We start from the raw sequence: 27,637 nt of genomic DNA, 5'->3' as shown, positions 1-27,637 counted from the left end.
GTTCTGAGAGGTAAAGAAAAGGTATCACTACTCAGTAGTTCTTTTCTTTCTCCAACTTCTTGATATACAAATTACCAAGTAAGAGCAGTAAGTTACCTGGACAAAAAGACAAACTAGCTCTTATTTCTAAGACATTGTTGTGCACTAGGCATTATGCTGAGTAATTAGTATTACTTTAACCAATTGTCAGGTTCTATGTTCTAGCTAAATGAGAAAATTAATTCTTTGTAGAGATTAATTTCACATAGAAAAGGAAAGAGTTGTAGTCTGATGATGGAGCTACTTATTTCTAGGAGAGCATTGACCAAATTGTACATATGGTAGCCATGATGGGACAAACATTAGCTTAAAGCAAAGTAATGCATAGGCTTCACCATTAAGTATGAGCCACAGTTAATAAGTGCTCCCTTAGCAGTAAAATGGGAGTGTTCGAGTTGGGTGTTCAGTAACTAGCTCAGAATTCGAAGTGGGTGTTCTCTAGGTTGTTGAATCCTCCAAATGCTAGGTGTATAATTACATAGGCCCCGTGATAATTATTACCATAATTCTCATTTATGTAAAAGATAGCAGGGGTGTTGATGTGGCAATGTGGGTAAAGGTGCTGACTTCTAACCCTGATGACCTGAATTTGATCCCAGAACCCACAATATAGAAAGAGAACTCATTTGTGAAAGTTGTCCTCCAAATACATACACTATGTAGTACATGAGATCACGGAGAGAAAAAAATAAGTGAAAAAAACACTAGGATGTTTTAAAAAGATGAGCACATCTCAGACTACAAGACTAAAGAATGCACAAGAACAATGTGTTCTCACCATGTCCGGTGCCTATTGTGCACTTGTGTTCTCTGAAAAAGACCCAGACTGTCTTATCTAACTTGGATGTGTTTTCCTTAGATGTTCAGTGTGGCCTCTTTGGTCCTTACCTTCTGTTTCTCTGCGCTATCAGCCCTGAGAACTAGTGAGCCAACTGCTTAATGTATCGGCTATACATTACAAAGCATGAATGTTCTCCTAGCCTCTGCATATTAGAGCCTAACTTTTGGATCAAGCCACATTCTTTTCCTAAAAGAACTCTGAAAGTGTGGGCTTAATTTCAGCTATTTTTTTTCCCTTGACCTACACATGTATTTGTACAGAAGGTTAAATGTTGATCTTTGGTAAGCTACAATTGAATGCTGAGTTGTAAGATTAAAGGGGAAATGTTCTAGGGGCTTCTGCTTTGACTAAGCTGTATCTGAAGATGCAAATTCTCACTCAGGGGACAGTAGCTCTGTAGTGAGCAGCCATTTTGTCAAGGAAATAGGAAACCTTTCCCCCTCCCCCTTATCACTAAGCTACAGTGACACACTGACACTGAGCATAGGATTTCTTCTTATGGTTACATCTTCTGCCTTCCGCAGACTGACGTCATGTCCCCACACGAGAGCAGGAGTGGCTTTTGGCATTTGATTATCTCAAACCCAAGTCTCTGTCCCGTTTTTAGTTCTTTGCCATTTTGATTTTGCTTTTTGAATTTGCTTGTGACTCTCTGCTTCCCCCATCTTTTTTTTTTGGTACAATGATTCTTACCTTGTCTTTCCCCAGTCCGTTTCTGACCTGGAGAGACGTACAGCATGTTATTGTCAGGACTTCCCGTGCGGGACATTTGAACGCTAATGACTGGAAAACCAATGCTGCTGGTTTTAAGGGTGAGAACTTCTTTCCTATTCTGTCACAGGCAAAACATTTTTATTTTTCCCCAATTTTAAATGGAGAGCAGGAAACTGAACCCTTCAAAGAAAGCAAAATGAAATTTTGTGCTCATACATGAAGAGTTCTTTGGTCTTTTCATACTTAAAAGGCAGATTGATTTTTTTTTTAGTTAAAAGTATACATACATGGCAGATTTCCTATGCTTCCCACATCAAAGGTCAATTTTAAAAATTCCCCCAACTTCCAGGCATAACTGGCCTATGGGAATGCTAACTGCTTTGGTATTCACTGTCATTGACTCTCTGAGTGGTATTTTTTATAACTCTGTGTTTTTAAGTTCTTCACCTTCGCTTCCTCATGTTTAATTGCTGGCATATACTTCTCACTATAATCTAGCAATTAGGCATGCATTTTGTAACACTGTTTTTGATAGTTTTAAAACTTTCACAGATAAAAAAGCAGACATATTTCTATGAGCAAACCCACAGTGAAGATAAAACGTCCCACTGAGCAGTCCCTAGCAGCTGCGCGTGACATAGAACAAACACGGAATGTTCTTCCTACAGCTGAAGCAAGTTATATGTCTCTTTAGTGCTCTTCTTAACAGTAGCCACCATCCTTTTTGTAATGGATAATATATATCATAATAAATAGGAAGTAATCCTATAAGGCGTTTCTAAAGATTAGTGTGTTTACTCAAGTTGCAAATAACCGAAATTTTAATCTATGAAGTTATAACAAAAATTACTTCATATCACAGCTACAGCCTCAAACTTTTTCCCAAATAATGTTAGATCATAACGTATCCACCTCTAGAGAAAACAGTATTCACTAGTGTAAGGAATATGTAATCAGTGGTGATTCTGGCACTCAGACCACTGGAAACATGATGAATAATCCCAAGGAAGCCATTCATTTTAAGGTCCCTAATTGTTCCATATTTAAACATTATGGGATCTGAATAACATCTACATGATATCACACATAGGAGCTTAATATATCCATAGGGAACTATGGCCAGTATATGCAAATACTTATGCCAAAATGTATATCCTTTAAAAATTCTTTGCAGATAGCTCATGGTAAACTCACCCTTAACCATGACCTATGAATCTGCCAAAGATTCACACATATAATCAGTTATTTGATGTTTTTACATGATTCATTCCATACCTTCTGCTCTTGAAGTATGATCCTTTTTTGGCTGCAAACTACACAGAGTAGTGTGCTGGTGTGCTGTCCCCCCCCCCAAAAAAAAACGCCTGTAAATGCCTGTTGCTGTCCTACTCTGAGAAGCCAATGTGCAATCTCAACATTGTAGTCGCATGGGCAATGTTAAAATTATTTAAAATTTCACTTCTTCCAAAAACACAAAACAAACCAAAATAAAAACAAACAAACAAAACAGAAATGTAAGTTTGTCATATGAATGTTTCTAAATAAATCCATGACCTGCGTGGGGCGTTGGGGGTCGAGGGGGTCAACATTAACCTTGGCTGCAAAGGCCGTCTTAGCAGAGGGCTCACACACAAAGTCTATTGACCTCCATGAAGCTAAAGCATCAACTTTAACCCAAATAAACTTCCTAGTCTGACTTCCTCCTTTCTGGCAACTTAAAAAGAGCAAATGGTTCTAATAAAGCACACAGCTCTTTGGAAAACCTCTGTTGGTTTTGGAGAGGGGAAAACAGGGGATTTAAACTAAATCAGCAGACCCAAACGTGAATTTCAAGGGACTGTACACTGCTTCTGGCAAGGAGGAAATTGTATTTTACTATTGCACGTGGCAATATTTAGTATAATATTTCACTCTCCTCTTAGGTGGCTGCCAAGAGTAACAATTAAAGTTCATTTTTGCATAGATGAATTACTCGGAATGCTCTGGGATCCCACGGGAATTGTTTTGTAATTTTGTTGATGGCAAGCCCCCATAATTCATCTAAACATGATCATAATAAGATGAATTCTTTCAAAGTTATTTTCTTCCTTATTCTAAACATTACTATCCCTTCTCGAGTGCCCCAAATAAAATAAAAGGGACGAGGGCAGAGGCTAGCGGGAGCAAAGTGCTCTCTGGAAAGGAAGGAATGCAGCTCACCAGGGCACAAACAAAAGACTGTCTTTTTATGAAACAGAAACTCAAAGAATAAAAAGAGTAGATATTTAGGAGAGATCTATGCCATGATAGCTCAGCAAGAATTTGACGTTTAAATCAGATCCACCAGCAGTAGGGGCCTTGTTAGCATGCTCCTTTATCCCCTTACACAAGAAAGAGCAGAGTGGTCTATGGCAGAAGCCACCACACCACCGTGGCACCACCCCACCCACCCCACTCAGTCTCAGGACTACATAAAACATATACTTGAAGTGAAATTGAAAACTCCTGGTGGTGCACTTGGGAGGCAGAGGCAGGTGGATTTCTGTAAGTTTGGGGCCAGCCTTAACTACATATTTCTAGGACAGACAGACAGACACACACACACACACACACACACACGGGGGGGGGGGGAGAGAGAGAGAGAGAGAGAGAGAGAGAGAGAGAGAGAGAGAGAGAGAGAGAGAGAGAGCAGTTTCACAGATGTCAAAGATTAGGGAAAGTAGAAAACAGTTTTCTTCAGAAGTTTCAATAGTCTTCCTTATCCTGATAAATTCAGAAAAGCCAACACCCCAAAGGGGATGAATAGCTGTCTCCCACCAAACCTTCCAGATCTGTCATATGCTACCTCCCTACATTTCTTTAGGCATACCCATATGCTGCACACTAGCAACAGGTAGCAGAGCTGGAAGGTAAGGGAACTGCAAGAGAGCAGGACTCTCCTGAACGCTGCTCTGATGCTCACTTGTGCTGGGTAGGCCTGGACTGGGAAAGCGTTTCACTTCTCTTGGAGCAGCCACTCCTCTGCTCCCGTTCTCATCCAGTGTAGGATAGAAGGGGGATCTCTGGAGATCCACCATTGTTCTCTGAATGACACATCAGTGGCTGGGGTCTTCTGTACTCCCCTTGTAGCAATCTGCAAATGCTCCCATAGCAAGACCAGCTCGTGGTTTGGAAAACCCCAAAGACAGTAGTCACAGTCAACACTTGGCTGCTAATGGTACCTTGACTTCCACTTAGTTTAACTGGACTGAAGTGATTCTGTCCTGGTGCTTAATAATAGTAACAATGACAATAATCTCAGCATAATTAAAATGTCTCTTAGAGCAGACTAATTTTGCAGAATAAACATAAGGAAGTGAATTGTACACCCATATAAAATAACTAAATGTATTTGCCTAGTCCATTTTGTGACTAATTCTGGTCAAGTTTTAGCTACCTTTTGACAATGTACCTCACCCCAGAGTTAGTGACTTGTAAAAAAGGCTTCATGAGTATCACAAAACATGCACTTGAAAATGTATGTGAAAATGAGAAATAATTCATCTTAGAGCAGATGTGGAATTCTGTCAATGAAGAACTAAAATGTCAACTCTAGTGTCCCAGTGCTAAGCAACATTCCCAAAGCCAGAAGATGACTTCATCATGAAATGGTTGGCATTGTATTAGCATTAGTTTTTCCTCATCCCTTCTCTTTCCTTTTACGAACAGTCTCTTCTGTTTTCTTCCCTCTCCTTTGCATCCCCAACCCATGCAACTTTAACTGCACCAATGAGCTATTTCAAAGGAGCTTCCTCCACCCGGGTAGCTCTCCTCACAGAATTCAATGGATATTGTCTCTTCATTCCTAAGGATTTTCTGAGTATTTTTAGCCCTCCAGCCAAATAGCAGTAGGGAATTGTGGGTACAATACACTTGCATAATTTATAGACACAGAAGTTGACACAGGTCTTTTGTTTGGCAGAGACAGGCTATCACACCCTATGAAGGCTGAGCTGACCTCAAATATAGGCCAAAGTGGCCTTGAGTTTATGGCAATCCTCATGTTTCTCCTTCCTGAATACTGGAATTAAAGGTATATATCCATGACTGGCAGGCCTGTACTTACTTTTATTCTCATTGCAACCCCTGACAACCCCTCCAGGTCACACTAGATAGGAGTATTGATAGCACTGTATTTGGCCACAGCAGGATGCACCTAAAGCCTAGTGCACCTGTCATGTGTCTGGTGTATATTTTGACAGACTCTTCTAACATTGTCACCCAGAAGACTGGCCACAATGTTCATCCAAAGAGTTTTCTATAGTCTAGAGATCGGAGCATTTCTGAGGAAAAAAATTGCTTTTGGGGGCTCTTCTGTCCTCTACTGCATTACTCTGAGGAGACCACAACCAGCCATGCCCCTGCCCTTGCAGCACCCAGACTGTGTAGCTGAGCCTTCTCCCCAAATCCTGAGCTGTGCTTTAAGGATGTGGTTGTGACTCTACACAATGCATGAACATCTCTTTGAATCAAACTATTTGTATTTGGATTATATGACTGTGTACAGATAAACTCTCTTATATCTAGGAACAGAAGTAGATATCAGATAATAAATTAGGACCTTCTGTCATCTTTACTAGGCGAAAGAATGAAAAAAAAAGTCATTGAAACTCAAAAAATGACCACTAAGTGAGCGAGGTGGCCACGCCCTCCATTTCACTGCCCACCCAGACTATGTAAGTCTCTGTTTTTCTACCAGCATGTCGCTGAAACTTCCCCTGTCCCCACTGACTCTTTCCTGGACCACCACTAAACTACTAGATTTTTTTTTTAATGTCTAACTGGTTACCTACCATGGTAAAAGCAATTGACAGTCTAACATGACTTCTTAGCTTCTCAAATCTTAACTTTTAATCATTTTTTTGTTACCTTTAATTGCCATCATTGTGTTTTCATTGGTAGGGAATGGTAATTTTATTACAATATATTTTTAATAGCTACCTGCCTTTCAGTTTGTAACACTTATTTAAAAAAAAAATTGAAAATACTGGAACCATTAAGCATGCCATAAAATGAAAAGTTTGGATTTGTTTTGTTTTAAGAGTATAAAGTGATTTCTAATGTGTTGTCACTTGAAAGGGTCAAATTTACTTTACTTTATTTTATTTTATTTTATGATTTTGCTATTTAAATAATATTGCATCTACATCTCTACAACCTGCCTGTAGATTCAATGTTGGTGTTTGATGTATGTTTCATAATGCTTGGGTGCACAGTGCTTTAGCTGGTATTTTATGTTTTTGAAGAAAAGTCAAATGGCATACTGTTGATCTGTCCAGTGTGAACAAGGGCAATCAAATCAGATATGGGACTCTAGTTAGAACCCCTTTGCAAAAGTAAGGCAATTGTTACTGGAAAGTAGAGTGAGTAGACACATTTGATACTACTGACAGATTTGCTTACTGAAGATACCTCTTGATTTTTTTTTCTTCTTGTTCTATGCTTTCTAGCATTGAACATATACTCCTTTCATATGTATTGATTCATGTATTTATTGACTGTGGTATGCATGGACTTACCTTTTAGCTCATCCACAGACTGATGTGACTCACACACTTTTGGGAGAGTTTACATTTATTCTTTTGTCTGGTAGGTAATTTGTCTAGACACCTATATGGTAACACTAAGTCCCTGACAGAAATCCCAGATTAGTTGTTACTTACTCTAAATTCTTGTCTCCAAAATGCCCACTGTTTCCTATGAATAACTAACTACTAAAAGTATGACACTTAGAAATATCTTCAGAGAATAAAAAATAGTTTTCTTCCTGTTTTGGTCTTGCACAGAATGATAGCATTAGATTAGTCAGGTTTCTGTCAGTCAAGCTTTGCTTCAGTTTTATGTTTTTATGAGTTTCAAATGCACACAGTTTTGTTCCTAATAAACCCACCTTCAGGACTTTGAATGTGCTCTGTGGTAGAATGTTTGCCAACATGTGCAAGACCCTGGGTTCCAATCCTAGATCACACACACACACACACACACACACACACACACATATCACCCAGCCACACACACATACTCTAACCCTCTGTCTCTCTGTGTCTCTCTGTGTCTCTCTGTCTCTCTGTCTCTGTCTCTCTCTCCCTCCCTCTCTCTCTCTCCCTTTTTCTCTCAAAACACAATTAAAATTGCACTTGCATAATTTGTCTATTATCTCTCTGCCAGATTTTTATATTGTAATGTTTAAATATCATTCTGAATTCAGTCTTCTAAATCTCACAACTTCTAATTAATTGCACCTGTATAGGAACTGATAAAAATCTGAAAAGAAAAGAAAAAAAAAACTCTTACTGACACTTTATCTATCAATGTGCCACATAAAGTTGTAAGCAGAAAACTAGTTTTGCAGTGTGCAAAGCCTCTATGCTTAAGAGAGAGTTGACATTTCTATAATTCCCTGAAGAAACTAAATTACTACTTCAAGAGAGGATGAACTGCTAACCCTGGTCCCTTTTAACTCTTCTCTCAGCAGAGGTGTTTGACTCACTTTAAGAGTGGCAGATCGTGCTATTTTGTAGTGACCCTGATATCTCAAGCTAAAATAAAAGCCATAAAACTCTGATCCCCAAGATTTAAGAGTCATCAAGAGAGTCCTACTTTGGTCTAAAATGTCTGAGGGCTAGAAAGTAATGAAATGGATTTCCTGAACTACTGGATCTGAATTCAATTCAAAAATAAAAAGACAAAAATTTCAGTCAAGATGCAATCCTATCAGAATATATTCACACATGTCACTGGGAGACTATTTTGAAATTCAATAAGCCTCTTCTTATTGGAGTTATTCAAAACAAGAAACTGTGTTTTTGTCTACCCTCTGTCACTGAAGGTAGTGTGGTCTTGTAGAGGCCATTTCAGGTGAGGCAAGTAACATGGACAAGACTTGTCTACAGATACAGTGAACAAGGAAGGGGAATCACAAGAAAAGAGATGAGATTTAAAGAACTTAGCACCAAGGCCTGAGAGCACACCCTATGGAGACAGAGCTAGAAGATCATAAGCTGTGCTCAGCCAGTTTATAAAAATATTCTGTCCTTGAGAAGAAGGGTAGAAGAGAATTTGGCACAGTTCTTCCCTCAGAAAATGTGCTTAAGTAAGATTATTTATCATCTACATGTTGTTCCTTATTTTAACACAATATATTTCAATGGTAGTCTGCTGTTTTTGGATTTAAAAATCGGGCATGTAGAAACTGATACACATAGACCTATGTTCTTAGACCAGTAAATGACCTATGTATGGTTGTCTCCATTGTCACTTCCCATGTGAGCCTCGCTCCTTTGTTGTTATGTGTGTGTGTGTGTGTGTGTGTGTGTGTGTGTGTAGGTACACAAGCACATGGACATGCATATTCCACAACAACACATGTGTAGAGGTAAGAGAACAACTTGAGGAAGTCAATTCTTTCCACCATGTGGGTTCCAGGGATTGAAGTCAGGTAGGGATTGAACTCAGGTGATCAAGCTTAGTAGGAGCCCATTTGTCAGCCCCACTCCCACTACTGTATAGCTACATATCTTCTGTATACTGCTATTCTCATAATTTTCTGCTCTTTTCTCCCATCTATGTTCTTGTTTTCATTTTATATTTTTGGTGACTTGAGGTTAATGATTTTGGAGAAATGGTTAGCCAGCCTCCTTATTAGTGCTTTCTGCTTTGTGTGAGATTACTTGGGTGTTGAGAAACAATACGCAGGCTCAGAGGTGTTTAAGAGAACAAAACCTGATTATGCTAGCTAGTTTTATCAATACCATCAATCAGATACATAAACAAATGTAATGATGGAGGTTGGGATTTTGAGAGCTTTAGAGTCACAAAATGGCTGAGAATTATAACTTGCCATAAATGATGTCTTGCCTTGTTAGATCAAGCAAGTACTTTCTGTTGTTTGGGTTGCCTCAGCACTGGAATAGAGGATAAAGGACCCAGAGTACAATGAAAAGGCAGGTATGAGATGATATCATAAGGAAAGCAATATAGAGAAAGCAGAGAGCAGAGCTACTTGAATCATGTAACTGGGAATTCTCTTTTGAAGTACATTTTTGAGCCACTTAGTGTCCCCAAAACAATGAGTTGGGTAATAGATGACTTCCAAGCTGAGTTATTGTAGATACTAATCTGATGACAGTTTTATTTCCTAAGTTATTGGTATGAATTCATTGGTTCTATGACATGTCCTACAAAATGACACATACATGGCAAATGGGTAGATTCCCTGGCAGTGACTTGATTTTTATTTCTCTAGTAAGTGATTCTGTACTCTTGACCTTAAGACCTCTGACATTCAGGAAAAAAAAAAAAGTGTTGTCCTTTATAAGACTCCTTCAAAATGGGAACAATTGCAGATGTGTGATATATTATGATCTCTGCCAGATATTGTTGTTATTATTTTTTAAGGATACTTTTTGAGACAGGTTTTTTAATAATCCCACAATAAAGGACATAGTAAAAGATTGCTTTTACAAAAATGGCAGCCAGAAATTATGCATTGAGAGGGCTTCACAGATTTTCTTTGACCAAATTCTTTTTAGTGCTCGCCACTCTTAAGCACAGCCTTCGGAAGTCACTTAGCCTCATGTGTCTGAATTCCTTTCTTAACATACAGCTGTAGTCTTTGGTGGGTTTGCCACATGATCTTTGTAAATATTTAAGAAAAAAGGTAATTTTGATTTGGTTTGCATCTTGAGTTGCTATAAAATTGCTAGGCAGATAGACTGATAAGAAATATAGAGTTCATAATGACTCTAAGTTCTACATTTGTGGGGTGTGTGTGTGTGTGTGTGTGTGTGTGTGTGTGTGTGTGTGTGTTGAAACCTCTAGTGGCAGCAATGTACCTTCTCTTTTTAATATAATAGTTTGAAGTCATTTGTTTTCCATTTTGTCCTTTGAGGTACAGAGCACAGGCTTTGTGTCCAGATTTGCCCCATAGTCCAATACTTTGTATCCTAGAAGCCTGTGTTTCAGCCACATATCACTTGACATCATAGGACATAACTGTCACAGATGTCCTATGAATTTTGGACAGGCCTGCCTGCTTGATTGTACAGGTTGTAATCCTGCAAAAGAAAGTCAGACTGAGTAGTAGAGTAGGAACTAAAACCTGACCTAGAAGCCACTCCCCAAACCAAGTGTATTAGAGTGAGAAATATTTACTTGTTTTGATGTTACTCATACTAGCCTTTTCTTTGCTTCAATCTTGACTTTCTCAGAACCTACTCATCAATAGAGTAACTTAGCATTATTAACTCATAGCTAGTTCATCACTGCCTCTTTCGCTAGCTCTTGACAGACGTTGAATACATATGTCCCGTTCTTATGTAAATGCAAGTGCCACACCAAACTTTTATTGCCCCTCTCCTTATATTTTTGTATGCATTTGACCTTTATACAATCAAACGGGACCAAAACTTCATTCATTTAAATGGTGATTGTTTCATGTGGGGGACCAGTCAAATCGCCTTCCTATTTGGGTGAAGAATCCTCAGAAATAACACCATGTGCAGCTACAAGAAAATGGAGCCAGGGAGAAAAGGCTCTGTTTGAAGTATTTAATGGATCTCATCAATCTGTCTTGAGCAGATCTCCCCACTACAGGTCGTCTTTTCTACAGAGAGGGGATTCTACCACAGATAGGGCTCTAAGCATGGAGGGAAAAAAGAAAATAGCTTTGGCTGAAATTCATATGAGCCTGTGTTTGGGATCTGACATCTATGTCACTGGCACACACTGTCCCTGTGTTTAGGCTCTGACATCCATGTCCCTGGCACACAACTGCACCACCATTTACATGGAACCCATCAGAGTTAAGAGTTGTATCCACAGTGACACAGGTATCAGGTATTAAGGCACTGTCAGGATTGGTTCATGGTCCATAAGATGAAAAAGAGACAAAGGAGCCCTACAGGAGCCCTCTTTCAAAACGATGCTGTAGCCCATCTCTTTTGGCATTATCGAGAATGATACTGGTGCATATGTCTTTAACACAGGCCAGATCCTAAGTCACAAAGAAATCCTATAGATGAGTTCCCCACCAGTTCTATGCATGACTTCCTAAGGCACTTCAGCTAGCTGACAGGATGTAGTAACATGCCAGGCAATCACACTGCAGAATCCATGTGGATACATCTGTTGTAAAATAAATTGTTCCAGGCCTCTGTTTTCCTTACATGTGTTCATGTCTTGCTAGCCCATGGCACTTCAAAGCAATTAAACTTCCTTCACACATCCCAGTAATGGCTACAACAGACTTCGTTTTATAGGGTTACACCACAAGAGATGTTACGCCCTGAATTCCCCCGTTATCCTCAAAAGAGCCAAAAGGAAGGGTATCATAATTTTTCACAAGTGAAAATTGCTCCTTGGCACTCGGTGTCCATCTTCCATCCGTGCATGCTTGCTTAGATCTAATGAAAAAGAAAAAAACCACTGTCCCAAGGATGATTATAAAATAAAGTATCTTTTCCAGATGAACCTCTTCACACGCAGGGAAAATCCCTGGTAGAAATGGCTGAAGAAGGTCATTTCTCAGCAAGAACAGGGAAAGGCATGATGGGCCAGATGTTAGACTGTGTTCCAAGCCTCACATATTTCTTCTTCTGTGTGTGATATTTTAATGAGTTTCAAAGTTTCTATGCAGTTCACTCAGAGTTATTTGAGTAACTTAGTTGGAAGAAATACTGTCTTCCTAAGCAAAATAGCCAGTACATGTACATGTAGAAGCAGTTCTGAAGACTTAACTGTGGAGTCAAGGCCTTCATACATGTTCTTTTAATATCCATGAAAATTAGTTTCTTCTGGGAAATACGAATAACATATCCTGTTAATATGATTGTTAAGATTTTATTATCTGACACACAATAAAATACGTATGCAAAATAATATTTCCCTCTCGTTTAGAATTTCATCTGCATGTATATTTTTCCTCACTTTTTATATTATGCATATGGATGTTTTTCCTGCATGTATGTCTGTTCACCATGTGCATGCCTGGTGCCGTCAGAGGACAGAAAAGTGCATGAGTGCTCTGGGACTAGAGTTACTGACAGTTGGAAGCCACCATGTGGTGGAAATCGAACCTATGTCCTCTGCAAAAGGAGCCAGTGCTCTTAATTGTTGAACCACCTCTCCATCTCAGTGTATATTAATTTTTAAGAAGCATGTTTAATGCATAAAATTCCCCAACTTTCAAGGCAGTGTGATAACTCAGTGCAATTCCTACATCAGTTTTGTACATTGCAATGACAAGGCTGGTTTTCTGTTGGGGAAGTATTGTTTTGCTTTGGGTTTTTTTTTTTTTTTTTTCTGTCTGTTTTACCTCAATTCAGAAATGCTCTGATTCTATCCTAATAATTTATAGAATTACCATTTTAAGTAATGTGCATCTAAAGAAGTAATCATCTAGGCTTGAAGTAGGAGAAATAATATACTCATATTCTGATTCATATTAATGTTTCCTCTATATTCCATATTAATTTTCCTCTAGGAAAATAAACAGTATTCAAGGTAGTACACACTAAAAGATATTGGCACTGTGTGCTGAGCTGCTGGCTCTACTGTCTTGTGCTTTGGACTGAGGAAAAAGGCACTGGGGAATCATGCTCATATCCTGTGGTGGCAAAGCCTATTTAACCAGGCTAGCCCTAAAGGAGTGTCTCTCCTTGCCACCACCTAAGCATTACTAGAACTTTAGGGAAATATAAATAGAGGTGCCTGAGCACTAGCGTATCTCAAGTGTGTGTGTGTGTGTGTGTGTGTGTGTGTGTGTGTGTGTGTGTGTGTAACCTCCTCTCAAAATGTATTCTGTCCTACAGTTTGATAAGACAGTTACTCTAAACACTTTATCCTTATCTGTTTTCTGTCAGCTCACAATCTCTCACAGGCTCTACCAGTTGGACCCTGACCCTCTGTTTCAGATGTCACCTAGCTCTTCTTGAAGGAGAAACATGTTATGGTTACATTTCTGCCATATTCAGTCCTTACACAAATAGAATGTCCCAATAGTCTGAACAAACTGCCTCCTTGCTCTCATTCCCTGCAGGCCCATGGCCACTCCCTGCTCTGTGAACAAGCTGAGGAGATATCTTGCTGACCATAGTCTCCTGCTTCCTCAGGCTACTGACCTGGCTAGTCTGCCTATCTCTGTGCTTTATGATGCAAAACAGCTTTTGTCACTGAATCTTCTCTTCCTCCATTAACCTCAAACACTCCTGAGACTCCCTGAAAAGTTTTTTGAGAGCTCTGAAGGGAAGAGTCCACCTCAGACACTTTCTCTTTCCCTCTTCCTGGCCTCCTCACCCGACCCCCACCCCCAACCCCCCCCCAGCCCCCTCCTCACCCCCACATTCCTCTCCTTCTTGTTTCTACCCATTGCTCTTGTTTTCTTTTACAACTGGATTTTGTTGTTTCCCACTCCATTACAAGGAGTGTTCTTAAAGACCTGGAAAAGGAAAGGAATGGGCTGAGAAGTGCAGCATGGGAGGTCAGCTAACTTTCCTACAAGGAGGATGAGGAGCCCAGCTATGGGGCTTGAGTTCTTCCAGTGAGTGAGGGCTTGGATCCTGTTAGTTGTTAGAAAAAGTCCGACCGCAGTTCAGAACAGACCACTCCAGACCACACAGTTCCAAGGGGGAGGAGGTTTATTCAGGAGATGGGACAAAGGTGGGGAGAAGAAGGTGGAAAGATAAGAGAGAAGTAGAGGCTGGCCATGACCACGTGGAGAGAGAGGAAGGGGGGAGGGGACAGAGAGGCAAGAGGATAAGAGAGAGGGTAAGAGAATAAGAGTAAGAGTAAGAGGATAAGAGAGTGAGGAGGGGGCAAGCAGCCCCTTTTATAGTGGATCAGGCCTACCTGGCGGTTGCCAGGTAACTGTGGGAAGGAGCATACCTGGCTGTTGCCAGGTAACTGTGGAGGTGGAGTTTAGACAGAATACTAACATTCCCCCATTTTGGTTTAATTAAAAAGAAAAATTAGAAAAAGGTGACGGTGAAGCAGGAATAGGGACGTGGCAATATCTGGCTACTTCCTGCTGGCATTGGGGGCGCCGAGTCTCTAGGGGGGACCCAGAAGAATGGGTATGGGGAATGTTTGTCTGGTCTTAGAAGAGTTGGCTGTCCAGTAGAAGCAGCTGTGTATGTGACAGGAGATGGAACATCTGGAGGTTGCTTCTCTGGAGTTGTTCTGGATGTGACTGGACTTGTCAAGATGTAGGGAATAAGATTAAGTACATTTGGGGGAAAGAAAAATTTTCTAAGATGTACATTTGAAATCCAGAGGGATCCCACCCTTTGGAATAGGTAGTAAGTGGGAACTTTAGGCAGATATACTTATCCAGATGGCATCTATTTGGTCCGTGAAAGGTAGATCTGAGTGGGTTTCCTGTAGCTTGTAAGTTTACAAAAGAGATAACAGCATGAGTTAATAACACAAGCAGTCTTTAAGATGAACCTTTGTTGGATTGTATAGTGGCATGTTTTATTAGGGGTAGGCAAGTTTATAGGAACTCAGATAATATTAGGACAGTGACATAGCAAGAAGAGGAAATATGAAGTATTTAATTGATGGCAACTGAGTTTAGATAATGAGGTAACATTACATCTGTGAAAGCTTAGCTGTCAATGTAGTCAGAAGTCTGAAAGAGTAAACAATAATCTACCAGTTATATATTATCTTAAAAACTGACAGAATCCACTAGCCAACAGTTCCCATGGTCTCTACAGTCTCTTGGGCGAAGTCAGTTTGGCTTTCAAGCACAGAAGACGCAGGGCTTTTTCTCTGTGGAATGGATACGCGCGACATGAGAAATGACTTACCTTGGTATAGCCAAGTCATTTGACTCAGGGCATCCAGTTTTGTCCACTACATTAGTGACAGAATACTAACAGATCCAGGTGACCCAAAGGATCTGTGGATGGACAGGATGTCCATGACCAATCTCAGTACTTTCTCTACTGAGTGAAACATCACTGTGTCAGTGGCTCAACTCTCACTCCAGGAAGACACAGTCTGGGGACCAAACATGTGCTCAGTACAACTATCCTTTAGCCTTGCATCATGGGACCTTGGAATACATTTTTTTTTAATATTCTCCTTGTTGTCTAGAGATAATTGTATTTTCCTACAAACAAGCAAAACTGTCATCCAGATACGCTCTAGATTACACTAGATCTCCCCAAACTGACAACATAGTTTCTCCCACCTCTGCTTAAGAAATATTTCAGCACCTTAGAAATTATTTACTTATTACAACCGTGTTGGGAACAAATAAATGAGAACTGGACAAAAAAAAACCAATAATTTAACCTTAGATGCTTTACATATAGGGAGCTCCACGAGTTAAACAAATAGTAAATAAATATTTCCATATATCCATCTATAATAAACTGTGCATATGTGTCTGTACACACATATGCATAATGTGTATAAGAGAGGCCAGAGTGTTTTCTAAACTCCAACTCTTCAGCTTTGTAATGATGAGACCATCTGACTACCTACAGCTGCTAAGCAAGCCCATCCCAAGGGGAGCTTTGAAGTGCAGCCCCAGCAGACAGCCAAGTATCTGGAAACCTTGCCTGTGCAAGCTGTTAGTAGCACTAGTGCAGGCTGGCATGTTTGGAGTTGTTACTAGAGCCCAGGATTTCATGAAGAACAAGGGAAAAACAAAAACCAATCATGTAGCAGAGTGCAGGTTCCAGCTGCTCTGTTTGCTATCCCCCCCATCCCCTGGAGACAACGCTTTGCATCATGGACAGAAGAAGGTGTCGGAACTGTATTTCCTCTTCCCTAAGTAGCTCCTGACACTTTCACATGGAGTCTGTGATGTAGAACTTGAGGGCATGTCAGAGAAGGGAAGGAGACAAAGAAATACATGGTGACGCTGAGAACACCTGTCCTAGATGCTCAGCTGTGGCACTCCAACATCAGGACCATAAAGAGCTTGCTCACCATCTTTTTACCCTCAAAACTTATGTATGATATTTTCATATTCCACTGGTCATTTTTGCTTGGAAAAAAGCAGTAATTAGGAGTTGGCATTTCGTACATGGGGCATTACATACATGCTACCTTAAGACAGTGCCCCAGGGTTGGAGAGATGGCTCACTGGTTAAGAACACTGACTGCTCTTCCAGAGGTCCTGAGTTCAATCACCAGCAATCACAGAATGGCTTACAACCATCTGTAATGGGACCTGATACCCTCTTCTGGTGTGTCTGAAGACAGTGACAGTGTACTCACATATAAAATAAGTAAATCTTAAAAAAAAAAAAAAAAAAAAAAAAAAAAGACAGTGCCCCAGGCCCTCTTTCTTGCCTTTCTCTTCATCCTAACATTTGGCACTATTTGATTAATGGTGCAAGAAGTGCTTCCCTAGTTGGGGCAGCTCTTCTGAGAATAAGGTTTCGAATACTGAGGCTCAAACAGCCCAAAGGTGCTAGGACTCCAATAGCTGAAGGCAGCTCTTTGATCTTTAGTTCAGATTTCTACACCACCAACACCACCCCCGAGAGAGAGAGAGAGAGAGAGAGAGAGAGAGAGAGAGAGAGAGAGAGAGAGAGAGAGAGAGAGAAGATTTTAAATGGCCTCTCTCAAGCCAGGAATTGAGGTAAATTACTTTATTCTAGTCTTCCTTACAGATAAATTGGTTGATGGAAGACGACATCCAACAGGCATGGGCAACATTCATATCTCCCATGGAGGAGTCCTCCCCACTGTTCTCTGTGGTATTTCCACTCCCCTTATCCTCTGCTGTCCACTCACAAGTCACTGATCCTAGTGGTTCTTTTTTTTTTTTTTAAATCAAATCGTAATTTTTACTTTTTCACACAGGGGTTATAAACACAAAAGGGGGAAGGGGATGACACAGGAGCATAGGTATTCAGGGGGAGTACAGATATCTTTCAGAACAGCCTATCAGCTGGGTGAAGGTTCAGGGTACAGGTCACTATGATTCTGCCTATGATTCACTTGTCCTTATCTAAGTTGGTACTATCCACCAAGGCTGCCTATTTACAAGGTCTATGACTACTCGGGCTGGTAAATTTCCACAGAAGCTGCTTGTTGATCCCAGTGGTTCTTATAGAAGGTTCTGGTGTCATCACTGAGTCAAAGAACATCTTCTCCACCTCATTGATTATTTAACCAGGAGGTACAGTCCTAGCTTCTGCATCTAACCAAAGCCTATACATCCATTAGAGCATAAGTGGATGCTTTCTACTTAGTTTACCTCATAACTATACGTGATTGGTGTATGTGTATATTTAAATGTATATACATATGTATATATGTTGATGCTGTCTTGGAAGTGTTTACTACATTCCAGGCTGTGGCAGCTTCCTTTACAGCTATTGTCTTTTTGAATGGGTTCTTACTCTTTGGGAATACTTTTATGCTTGTGGTAATTATACACTTTGATGCTTTCAATTGTGTTTCATTATATATTAGCATTATTGCCTCACCTCATGGTTGGCTGAGAACACAAATAATTTTCTGGTTTTGGGGGAGCTCTCCCTGATCAGGATGATGTTACATAGACAGTAGATTTCCACATCCCATCTATGCAACATAACTAATTGGGCCAAATATTAGCTTACGCAGGCTCAGCATGCCTTATCCTTGGGATTAGAAGTGTTTTGGACTTGGAGATACTTGCATATACGTAATACAGAATCATGAGGAGAAGTCCCAACTGTAAACAAGAAGTCTGTTTATGCTTTCTGGAAACCTTATACATGACTCAAATGTAATCATATATAACACCATAATGCCCCTGCATTTTGACTGCAACTTGTTGCATAAGGCCAGATTTGGAATTTCCCATCAACCCCATGTCACCTCTACAGAAGTTCAGATTTTAGAACTGAACTTCAGATTTGGGATTTTAGGTTAAGTACATTCATTTTATCCTGATGAACTACACTGAAGTCAACTTCCAAATATCCAAGTACTTGAGCCCCTTTTGTCTGCCGTGTTCTACACCTTAGTGATCATGCTCAGCATAGGAAACACAACCTTGGTTCAGGCTGCCAAGTGATGGATAGTGAGAGATGAGAGCTCTGTACTGCTCCTCAACAGCAGCTCTTTGTCTGTCCAAGATGATATACTTCCCAGTGCACCTAACTTTTGATTTTTAAGTCAAGCTAGAAGCCAGGCATCGTGGTTCATGCCTTGAATCACAACCCTCGGGAAGCAGAGGCAGAGAAGCAAGATCTCTGAGTTCAAAGCTACCCTGGTCTACAGAGCAAGTTCAGGGACACCCAGGGCTGCACAGAGAAATCCTGTCTCAAAATGAAATAAAGGAGGAGGAAGAGGAGGAGAAGAAGGAAGAAGAGGAGGGGGAAGCAAAAGAAGAGGGAAAGAGGAGGAGAGGGAGAGGAAGAGAGAGACAGAGAGAGACAGAGACAGAGAGAACCTGGACACTTAATCCCTTTGGACCTCCGTCTGGAGAGTAGTATCAGGCTTCACTGGAAGATGACAGCTGGACCTTCCTGTTTGATGTCTTCCTGTTAGATTTCAAAGGCTTTCATGGGTAGATGCTACTCTATTTGTAGGATCCTTCAGTCACAGGCAAATTATGACATCTCTTCCAGGCTCCTTACAGAATGCCTATGTGTTGGATGCTTGCTGTGTTTTTGACACTGGATAGCACAAAGCATTTTACACATCTGACAGCTGGTAGCAGAAAGGCCCTCAATCACTTCAGGAAGCTCAAAAAACTTTTTTTTAAAAAAAGGTTTGTTTGTTTTAATTAAAAAAAAAAAAAAAAAAAAGGCTATGCCTCTTGTGCACAGAAGCTTCATGTATTTTTCCTCCCTGATGGACTTCCTAGCTTTCTTCAAAACCTGGTTTCATAGACCACTACCTAAATCCATTGCTTAAATTACCAGTATCTGCTTTCACATCACATGATTCCTTACTTATGTGTTCAGTGATTAGCTTCTCTCAGCACTTCTGGGCTCATCAGAAAATGGAAATGCACCTGCCAGAGAGTATTATCAATCTTCCTGCCTTCTCTTGTCTGGCTGGCTGTTTCAAGCCAGTAAGCTTTTAGATAACTCTGAACTAAAACTCATTATGCTTCCAGAACTAGACAACGCCACTCTCTGCAAGCTGAGCTGCTTGTGAGAGACATTTTTACGAATTTTCCATTGCTAACTTACACATACAAAGGCATAAATGATTACACAGTCCAAAGAGACATATTCAAGTAATGTGCAATATCCAGACCCCACCTCCCCAAGACACTGGAGCGGAGCTGGCCCTTCTTCACACTACAAAAAAAAAAAAATGATTTTTTTTCTGAAATATATCCAGGCAGACTATTACTTCAAGATTATTAAGTACTTGTATACCCATTCCTTGTTCCCTCAATATCCTTAAAATAATTGGTTTTTGAATGTTAACTATTGTGTTGGAAGTGAATATTTGCTCACTCTGCTCACTGGCATGGAAGTTTCTAGTTGGGACCCCTAATCGTATTGATAATAATAAATCCCCTGCTTACAAAAGTTTTGTTTCTTGCACAGAATGAGTTCTACTTGATCTTGTGAAGTTATTTTCAGGCTTAAGTTTTGTTCAGAGGTTGGCATGAGGTGCATAATAATTAAGTATCCCTTAGCATTAGAGTGGCCCTTCCACAGCCAGCTGTTTGCACAGTACATTCGCCACCACAGTAAACGCGTAAACTGTGTGCCTTGGCTCTTAAGTAAATTTCAAAAGTTATTGATGACTTCACAAAAGTGAAAGTGAAAGAAACAAAGTTCTTTATTCTCATTACAGTTTTTTTTAATATACTTAACCTAATACTGGTGGGTTTATAACTTTATATCTGTTCTATCCCTTCATCCCATAAGTGTTTATATAAACAAGACACCCTGTAGCTGCTGGAAAAATTATGCCTGGTGTTTTGTAGCTCATCAGTGGAGATGGGCAAGCGAGTGAAGATGTAACTCACATGTTTAAAAATATCAGCATTTCTGAATTTGAGGTGATTTTGAGTGTGAAACTTTTATATTATATTTGAAAAATTATTACTGTTTCCAAGGTGCTCTGTGTTATTTCCCCTCCTGATGCTACATTTTTAAATAGCTTACTTATCTGTCTAATACATTCACTGTCTAATTATTTCCTCATCAGTATTTATCAACAAAATAAATAATGGTGTCTCAAGCTGCACAGAGTTGATGTATTGCCAATAAGAAAAATTAACAGATAAAAAGTATTAACATCAAATTTTTCTTCAGTTGTGTATCACTTTCTTGGATAATTCTGAGTATTTCGGAATACTAAAAATCTCCATTACTAACTCAACAACCCCCATTGATCTATTCCAGTTTCCACATTGATAGACGCTCGTCAAATGTTTTGTTTTGCTTTTCTGTTAAGCTTCTCTGCCTCTTTCTTTACATCTGCCTCGAGTGCTTTATGAGCAGGCCATGTGTCTAGAGGGTGGGAATGGAATTGGAAGAAGAAACAAATGTGTAGCCTTCATAATGACTCAAGGTGCTTTTCTACTTAACCTAAGAGGCTGGCAACATGCACGAAGTGTACTTGGTATTTGATGGCCCTTGTCATTAGCGTATGCTCTAGTGGGGCTTTGCTGGACAGGTTTGGGGCAGGGGCTTACAGAGGGGCATGGTAAATGCAGCTGAACTAGATTCAGGTGCTCCTGGATAGAACTGACCAAAGGGTTGAAGTGACTTTCCAGAGCCATTGCTCTCCCCCACATCCTCCCCTTCAGACCCTCCACATGCCAATCAAACCTTCAATCTTATTACTGAACTGAAATTAAATGATAAGTTATGCTAGTTTAAAACCAGGGGATACTTAACAGGGGTAGAAAACTTAACATAGCACTGTTGATAAAAATTCAGCTTCCCCAGGGAAAGAAAATTCGTTATGTGTAATAAAAGGATATTGGGCATGCGGTCAATGGTTAAATAAGGGAAGAGAATTCACAAAAGGTCTCCATCACTTTATTTCCTTAAGTTTGACCTTCTTTTAGAGTCCTTTTCAAAAAAAATCTTATTGATGAGCATGTAATAATAATGTTTGTATTTAAAAGAAGACTTTAGTGTTTTAGTACATGCACATAGTGTGAACCAAACCAGGATAATTTAGACTTTTCTATCTCCTTATCATCTCTATGCTCAGAGAGCCAGCCCGCCCCCTTGTAAAAGATAACATGGGTTAGTATAAACTGTAGCTTCTGATAGTGGACTAGACGACTAGAATGAAACTCTCCTGTTAACTGTTTTACCCGTTCTCCACCCTTCCCGCCCTCAGTTTTTAAGCGTACTCCAATTTGGTATCTCTCTTATATTTGATGTTCCTTTCTTCTCTTTTTAATAACTTTATATAACATTATCAAACTGAAACAAAGTATCAATATTATTCATAGGAATTACCTATTTCGTTGAGATTACTAATGACTTCATCTGTTTGTATTCTTTCCCTAGTATACTTAAGATATTTTACAATCAACTTGCTTTATAATGAAGAAAAACATTTTAAGAAAAATTCATAAATAATAAAGGTTGTAAATTATATATATATATATATATATATATATATATATACACATACACACACACACACATCCCTGTGTGTTTTCTTGCCATGAAAAGGTAGATTTGAATAATTGAGTTTTTATGATTAAAAACATAACCAAATCGGAAGAAGTGGGGATGTAGAGTGAAAAATTATAAAGGCCATCTTATGAAATATGTGTAAATTTTTCGCCTTAGACCTTGGGCAGAAAAGCACTTGCCAGCAGGTTTGGGTCCATCTAATTAGTTACAGAGGAAGGGGAGTTACAGTACAAAGACCTGTTAAGAACATCCCAGAAACTGACTGGCCAAGGGAAGAACTACACCCTGCCCCATGGTACGGCCTACTAGTGTTCAAAAAAGGTAAAACAACCAATCCTGTGCACCCGCGCGAAAGTTCGCTTTTTCCCTACCCTGCCCATATATAAGCGCTATGCCCCTGAGCCATGAGGTCAGTCCCTCTATCCCTTATGTGAGATATGGGGATATGGACTGGCCCAGAGCTCTGATTTAATAAACCACCTCATGTGTTTTACAGCAAAAAAAAAAAAAAGAAAGAAAGAAAGAAAGAAAAGGTAGATTTGTTTTCATATATTTGGTATGGCCTATCTGGTTTAGGACCCAATTACAAAATAACAATTGAGTTTTGTTCACCTGAGAAGTTGTATAATACTACTGGATGAGCCATGGCAGTTTACATCATAATATCCTGAAACAAGGAAACCGAGGATAAAATATTTTATTTTGTGTTAGGTCTCAAACTCAAGACAAATGGCTGAGTTGCCTATTTACCATATCAAAGTGGATCTGGCCCTCTGCCAAGATCTCCCAGCATCCCTCAGTCTCTACCTCTTACAGGGCCCTTCTGGCTGGCATGTCCCTCAACTCACTCTCCAGCCCATGTATCGCTGCTGGACTGCCCTTCCTCCAACTGCCCTTCCCTATATAATCCAGCCATTTTGGTTATCTGGTCTTTTTATATATTCTCTGGGCTAGTCTTTTGGCCCAGGCAGCCCCTCTTAGTTGGCAGCTGCTCTCCTCTCTCCTCTGCCCAACCTTGCCTCACATGGCTCCAGGTGATGTCCACTATGGATTCTTCCAGATGTCCATGCCTCTGGTTATGCTCTCCTTTTTGTCCACAGTAAACCTTCTCCTCCACCATACCTAGGAACAGTCATGTCCTTTCTGCCTTTATTTCTTGTTTTCATTCATCTTGTTTGCTAAGTATTATATGATTATCAAACAGCATGAATCAAACTATCGCTGAGTTTGGATGTAAAAGAGCATCAGACCACTCCTTCCAGTAATCATTTTATAATGAAACTGTAGCACAAGGACTCATAATAGCTGATAAGTTCATTATCAGCTATCAGTGACACAGCTTTAAAGCACTCTGCATTGTTCAGTGCCTGTCACACAGGCATCCCAAGGGATGGAGGATAGGCAGAGGGGTGAGCAGAAAGGCAGGTGGGTTCACAAGTTATAGGACTACAAAGAAGACTGCTGGACAATTCAGTGAAACTCTTGACTTTTTATTGATCCCAGGAAATAGATGAATCAGTTCGGTGTTTGGGAACCTAAAGGGAACAAAGAAAGTTAGACCAGCGACTTTATATAGATGTGAGTAAGGTTTTCACCAGAAAACCGGAACAGAGGGGCTTCTGTGGAGCAAAGGCTCGGTGAGGAGGTGGTTTTAAATTTGCACAGCACAGTATCCTAAAGAATTACGAATTTAAGTAACACATAGACATGGGCAGGTATGAGAAATTTTTCATAAAATAGTTAATGCAACAATAAAAATATTTTAGGAAAAATCAGAAGTTTAACTTTGTGTTAATGATAGAGACGTGACTATGGTTTAAATCAAAATGGAGATTTTTACATATTCTACATGGATTTTAAAGTATTTTTAGAAGAAACTGAATGTGTAGATTTCACTGTACCATCAGTAAAATAATTCTGTATTTAACTATTTTTCAGACACAGTTTCATCAAATTTATCTCTAGTCATCTTAGGTCAGATCATATTCTAATTGAAAACTAATGGATTCTAAGACAAGAAGCTAGTATAAAAGTCTAAAAACCTCCAAATATTTTATGCATATGATTTACTGAATTTTTATATGCTAAAAGAAAGGTAATAATTTATGCCTTTGAGGGTATTTAACCTAATTACTAGATAGTCAGAAAACTGATATTCTTCCCTGAGTTCTACCTACACAGAGAAATTGTATATGTTATCATTTTTCTTTAAAGCTATTAGTAATTTTATCTCATAAAATCAATAATGTCCTCATTTTTATTGTTTTTTATTTTAATTTTAATTTTAATATAAATAGCTTAATACAAATGGGTCTTGGATCCGAATAGTATGGGTTAGAATCTAGCTTGGCCACTGAGTCACTGGTCAGTTTGGAGAAGTGTCTCTCTATCTTGGTTTTTTCATCCATGAGAGATGACAAATCACATTGGCATCTTTGGATTATTGGAAGGACAAAATAGAAAATGTAGACTAGTGTCGAACGTGTAGAAACAATTCATACATGATCATCACATTACTAGTAATATTGCAGAATCAAAGAATGGTGCACACTGATCTTGTTGTCTTCCTGTGATTTTTTTTTTTTTTTTTTTTTTTTTTTTTGCTTCCCAAGTTTTACTGGACAGATGGTCAGGATCCCCTAGGTTATGGCTGGGGTCTCTGTTGAATGGCAGAGGAGTCGGTGTGGATAGCAAAGTCAAATCTAGCCACAGTAAAGCTAACCTGCCTCTTGTCTTCCACAGTGAGCCATCTCTATGGATTTGGACTGATGGATGCGGAAGCCATGGTGATGGAGGCAGAGAAGTGGACAACTGTTCCTCAGCAGCACGTGTGTGTGGAGAGCACAGACCGACAAATCAAGTAATGCTTGCTGCCTAGCACAGCCTGACAAGCCCCAAAACGAGGCCAGCGCAACCGCTGTAAAACATGGAAGCTAGATGCATCTATCTGTTGCTTCTTTCTAGTGTCGTTATAAACTTGAGACAGAATGTTATAGCCAAAGATCCTTCAAAGGGAAGTGTCCTTCCCAAGGGAAGCCCTGTACTTGTGGGCTGTTCTACATGTCCTACTTATCAATGTCCTTGCTTGTTGAAGCAAGAATTCTTCAGATCTTTATGTTCCTCGAACTTAACCACATACAATGTAGGTCTCCGAAGAGTATGGTAAAATAGAGAAGCAAATATGATTGCCGATCAGTGAGAGTCATGGAGCCTGTTCTCCAGTGTTAGCTGCACACACTCAGAGGCTGCTATTTGCAGTGTTTGCCCAGCAGTATGTGAAGTTGTTCCCAGGTGCTTGATCTGAAGAACAGCATTCATCTCAGGGGCCTTTCTAGAGTTCTTCGCTTTCTTCTCAGAAACCTCTCTGCCTGGAAAATGTTATTTGTGGTTTGTGATGAACGTAAAGCCTTATAATCCTGGAGGAAATGTGTTAGTAAGCAAAATGAAAATAGAATAAAGTCGTGGTTTGGTTTTGTTTTAAAATGTTCCCCATTTATCTCTTTCATGGCACAGAGTGAGAAAGCAAAAATTAATGGATGGGAAGTTAATCAGTATTTATTTACCTAGCACTTATTACAGATAAAAAGCCCCTGGCCCCCCACCTCCACTCACTTGCATCTTTCCCTTTAAATGACCCAGTTATTTGAGTGTCTGGAAGTAATACCCAGTGGCCAGCTGCCTGTGTCTTGTACTCTCATTTCAAGCCCTGAGGCCCACTGCTATCTGCCAGTCTTTTGTTCAGACTGCACTCTCTCTCCTGCCAGGACCATTCGCCCGAACAGTGCAGTGCGCTCCATCTACAAAGCCTCAGGCTGCTCGGATAATCCGAACCATCACGTCAATTACCTGGAGCATGTAGTTGTGCGTATTACCATCACACACCCACGGAGGGGAGACCTGGCCATCTACCTGACCTCACCCTCAGGAACCAGATCCCAGCTTTTGGCCAACAGGTACAGTGAGGACTTCTCCCTACCAGGGTGGGAGCCAGAGCTATACTTGTTATTCTTCAAGGTAGATAGAAGTAACAGCTCTTTATTCCTATACTGGAAACCAACTGAGTGGCCCTTGGATGCCGTACTTTCTTAGATCTAAGTAAGATGAGAAGTTGCCTAGCATCCTAGCATCCGTAGACATGGGAGTTGGGTAGACATTGTATAGTTGGGTACTAAAAAGGTGCTGTAGAAAAGGTTCAAGCCAGTTATTCTTCCTTCTAAAATGGAATAGAAGAACACTCAAAAAAGAGACAGAGGGAACATTGTGGATGGGAAGGAGTGGGAACATGGATTCTGAGATCTTGATGTTCATTCCATTTCTGTGCCTGGACCTCATATGTTCTCCTAAACCAGGGGCTTAAGACTTTAATGACAAATTGAGGTTTTGCCAGAACAGGTATGCAAGTGGAAGGGATGTGAGGATTCCACTTTGTCAGACCCTGAGGCACTCCCTCCTTATCCTCCCCCTGCTGCACAAAAGCGCCTCAGCTGCTGCCCACAACCTAATTATCCTACCTGCTTTATCCCAACAAACAATGCATGATTAATGGAGGTCTCAATAGCTGTTACAGAGCCAAGGGAGGCCTATCTTGCTTGCTTTTTTCCCCTTTCTTTCGTTTCTTAGTCATTATTCATCTGAGTTTAACTTGTGAGAGTATCCTGGTGAAAGGCTATGGAACTCAAAGTCAGGCTTCACATTTGACTCTATGTCCTGAGTTCACCCCTCCCTTACAGAAAGCTGTGCTGTCTGCTGCTGCTGCTTACAAAAAAACAAAAAAAAACAAAAAACAAAACAAAACAAAACAAAAAAAAAAACCACCTCAGTCCCCTCTCCTGGGTTTTAACTGCACTTTACCATCTATTATTGACAAGGACTTCAGCAAGGAAACCCGCCAGCTGACTGGGTACGGATGCCATCACAGGCATCTGGTGGCCTACAGGGTCACTGGCTTCAGGGCACACACGTGTTCCTCCACAGCCCACATCTGCTTTGCTGTTTGCAAAGTGCTGAATGCAAGAATACTCCGGAGCTTGCTTCCTTGGCCTGCACTCAGGTTTACCTCAGACTCCCCCACTCAGGTTTGACCTGAAGCATCCTCAGGGATTGCTCGCTGCATCTCTTTCTGAGTCTGAAGATGTGTGCCATCAGAAAGCAGTAGCAAGACTGGGGAGAGTTAGAGGCGCAGAGAAATGCCAAAGATGTGATGAGATGCAATAGTCTACAGCTCCCTCATAACATTTTTCTGCGTAGCTGGCCCTTTAAATGTGAAATAGTTGCATAGCTGGCCTTGGTCCCAAGGCCACACACATAGTACCTCTCCCATTCTTGCACTTGACACAGGGAGTATCTCTCCTACCTAGGCAGCTCAAGAAAGGTAGTTTCTTCTGGCATTCTTTACCTCTGACATGGTCCAAGGGCTCCATTTTATTACCGGAAACCAGTCTTC

At 40.2% G+C, this 27,637-nt stretch overlaps 1 protein-coding gene across 3 annotated transcripts in view; it reads left to right on the top strand.

The window, feature by feature from the left end:
- Positions 1 to 27,637, top strand: part of Pcsk5 (proprotein convertase subtilisin/kexin type 5) — a 411,165-nt gene that overhangs the window by 215,929 nt on the left and 167,599 nt on the right. For all 3 annotated transcript variants that reach the window (XM_076918285.1, XM_034512925.2, XM_034512945.2), the window contains exons 10-12: positions 1,589 to 1,692; positions 24,937 to 25,054; positions 25,959 to 26,147. In XM_076918285.1, coding sequence (XP_076774400.1) covers positions 1,589 to 1,692; positions 24,937 to 25,054; positions 25,959 to 26,147 — 411 coding nt within the window. The remainder of the gene's footprint in view (positions 1 to 1,588; positions 1,693 to 24,936; positions 25,055 to 25,958; positions 26,148 to 27,637) is intronic.

The sequence above is a fragment of the Arvicanthis niloticus genome, chromosome 1, assembly GCF_011762505.2.
Source record: "Arvicanthis niloticus isolate mArvNil1 chromosome 1, mArvNil1.pat.X, whole genome shotgun sequence".
In the NCBI taxonomy this organism is placed as follows: domain Eukaryota; kingdom Metazoa; phylum Chordata; class Mammalia; order Rodentia; family Muridae; genus Arvicanthis; species Arvicanthis niloticus.
This window is presented reverse-complemented; position numbering and strand designations above follow the sequence as displayed.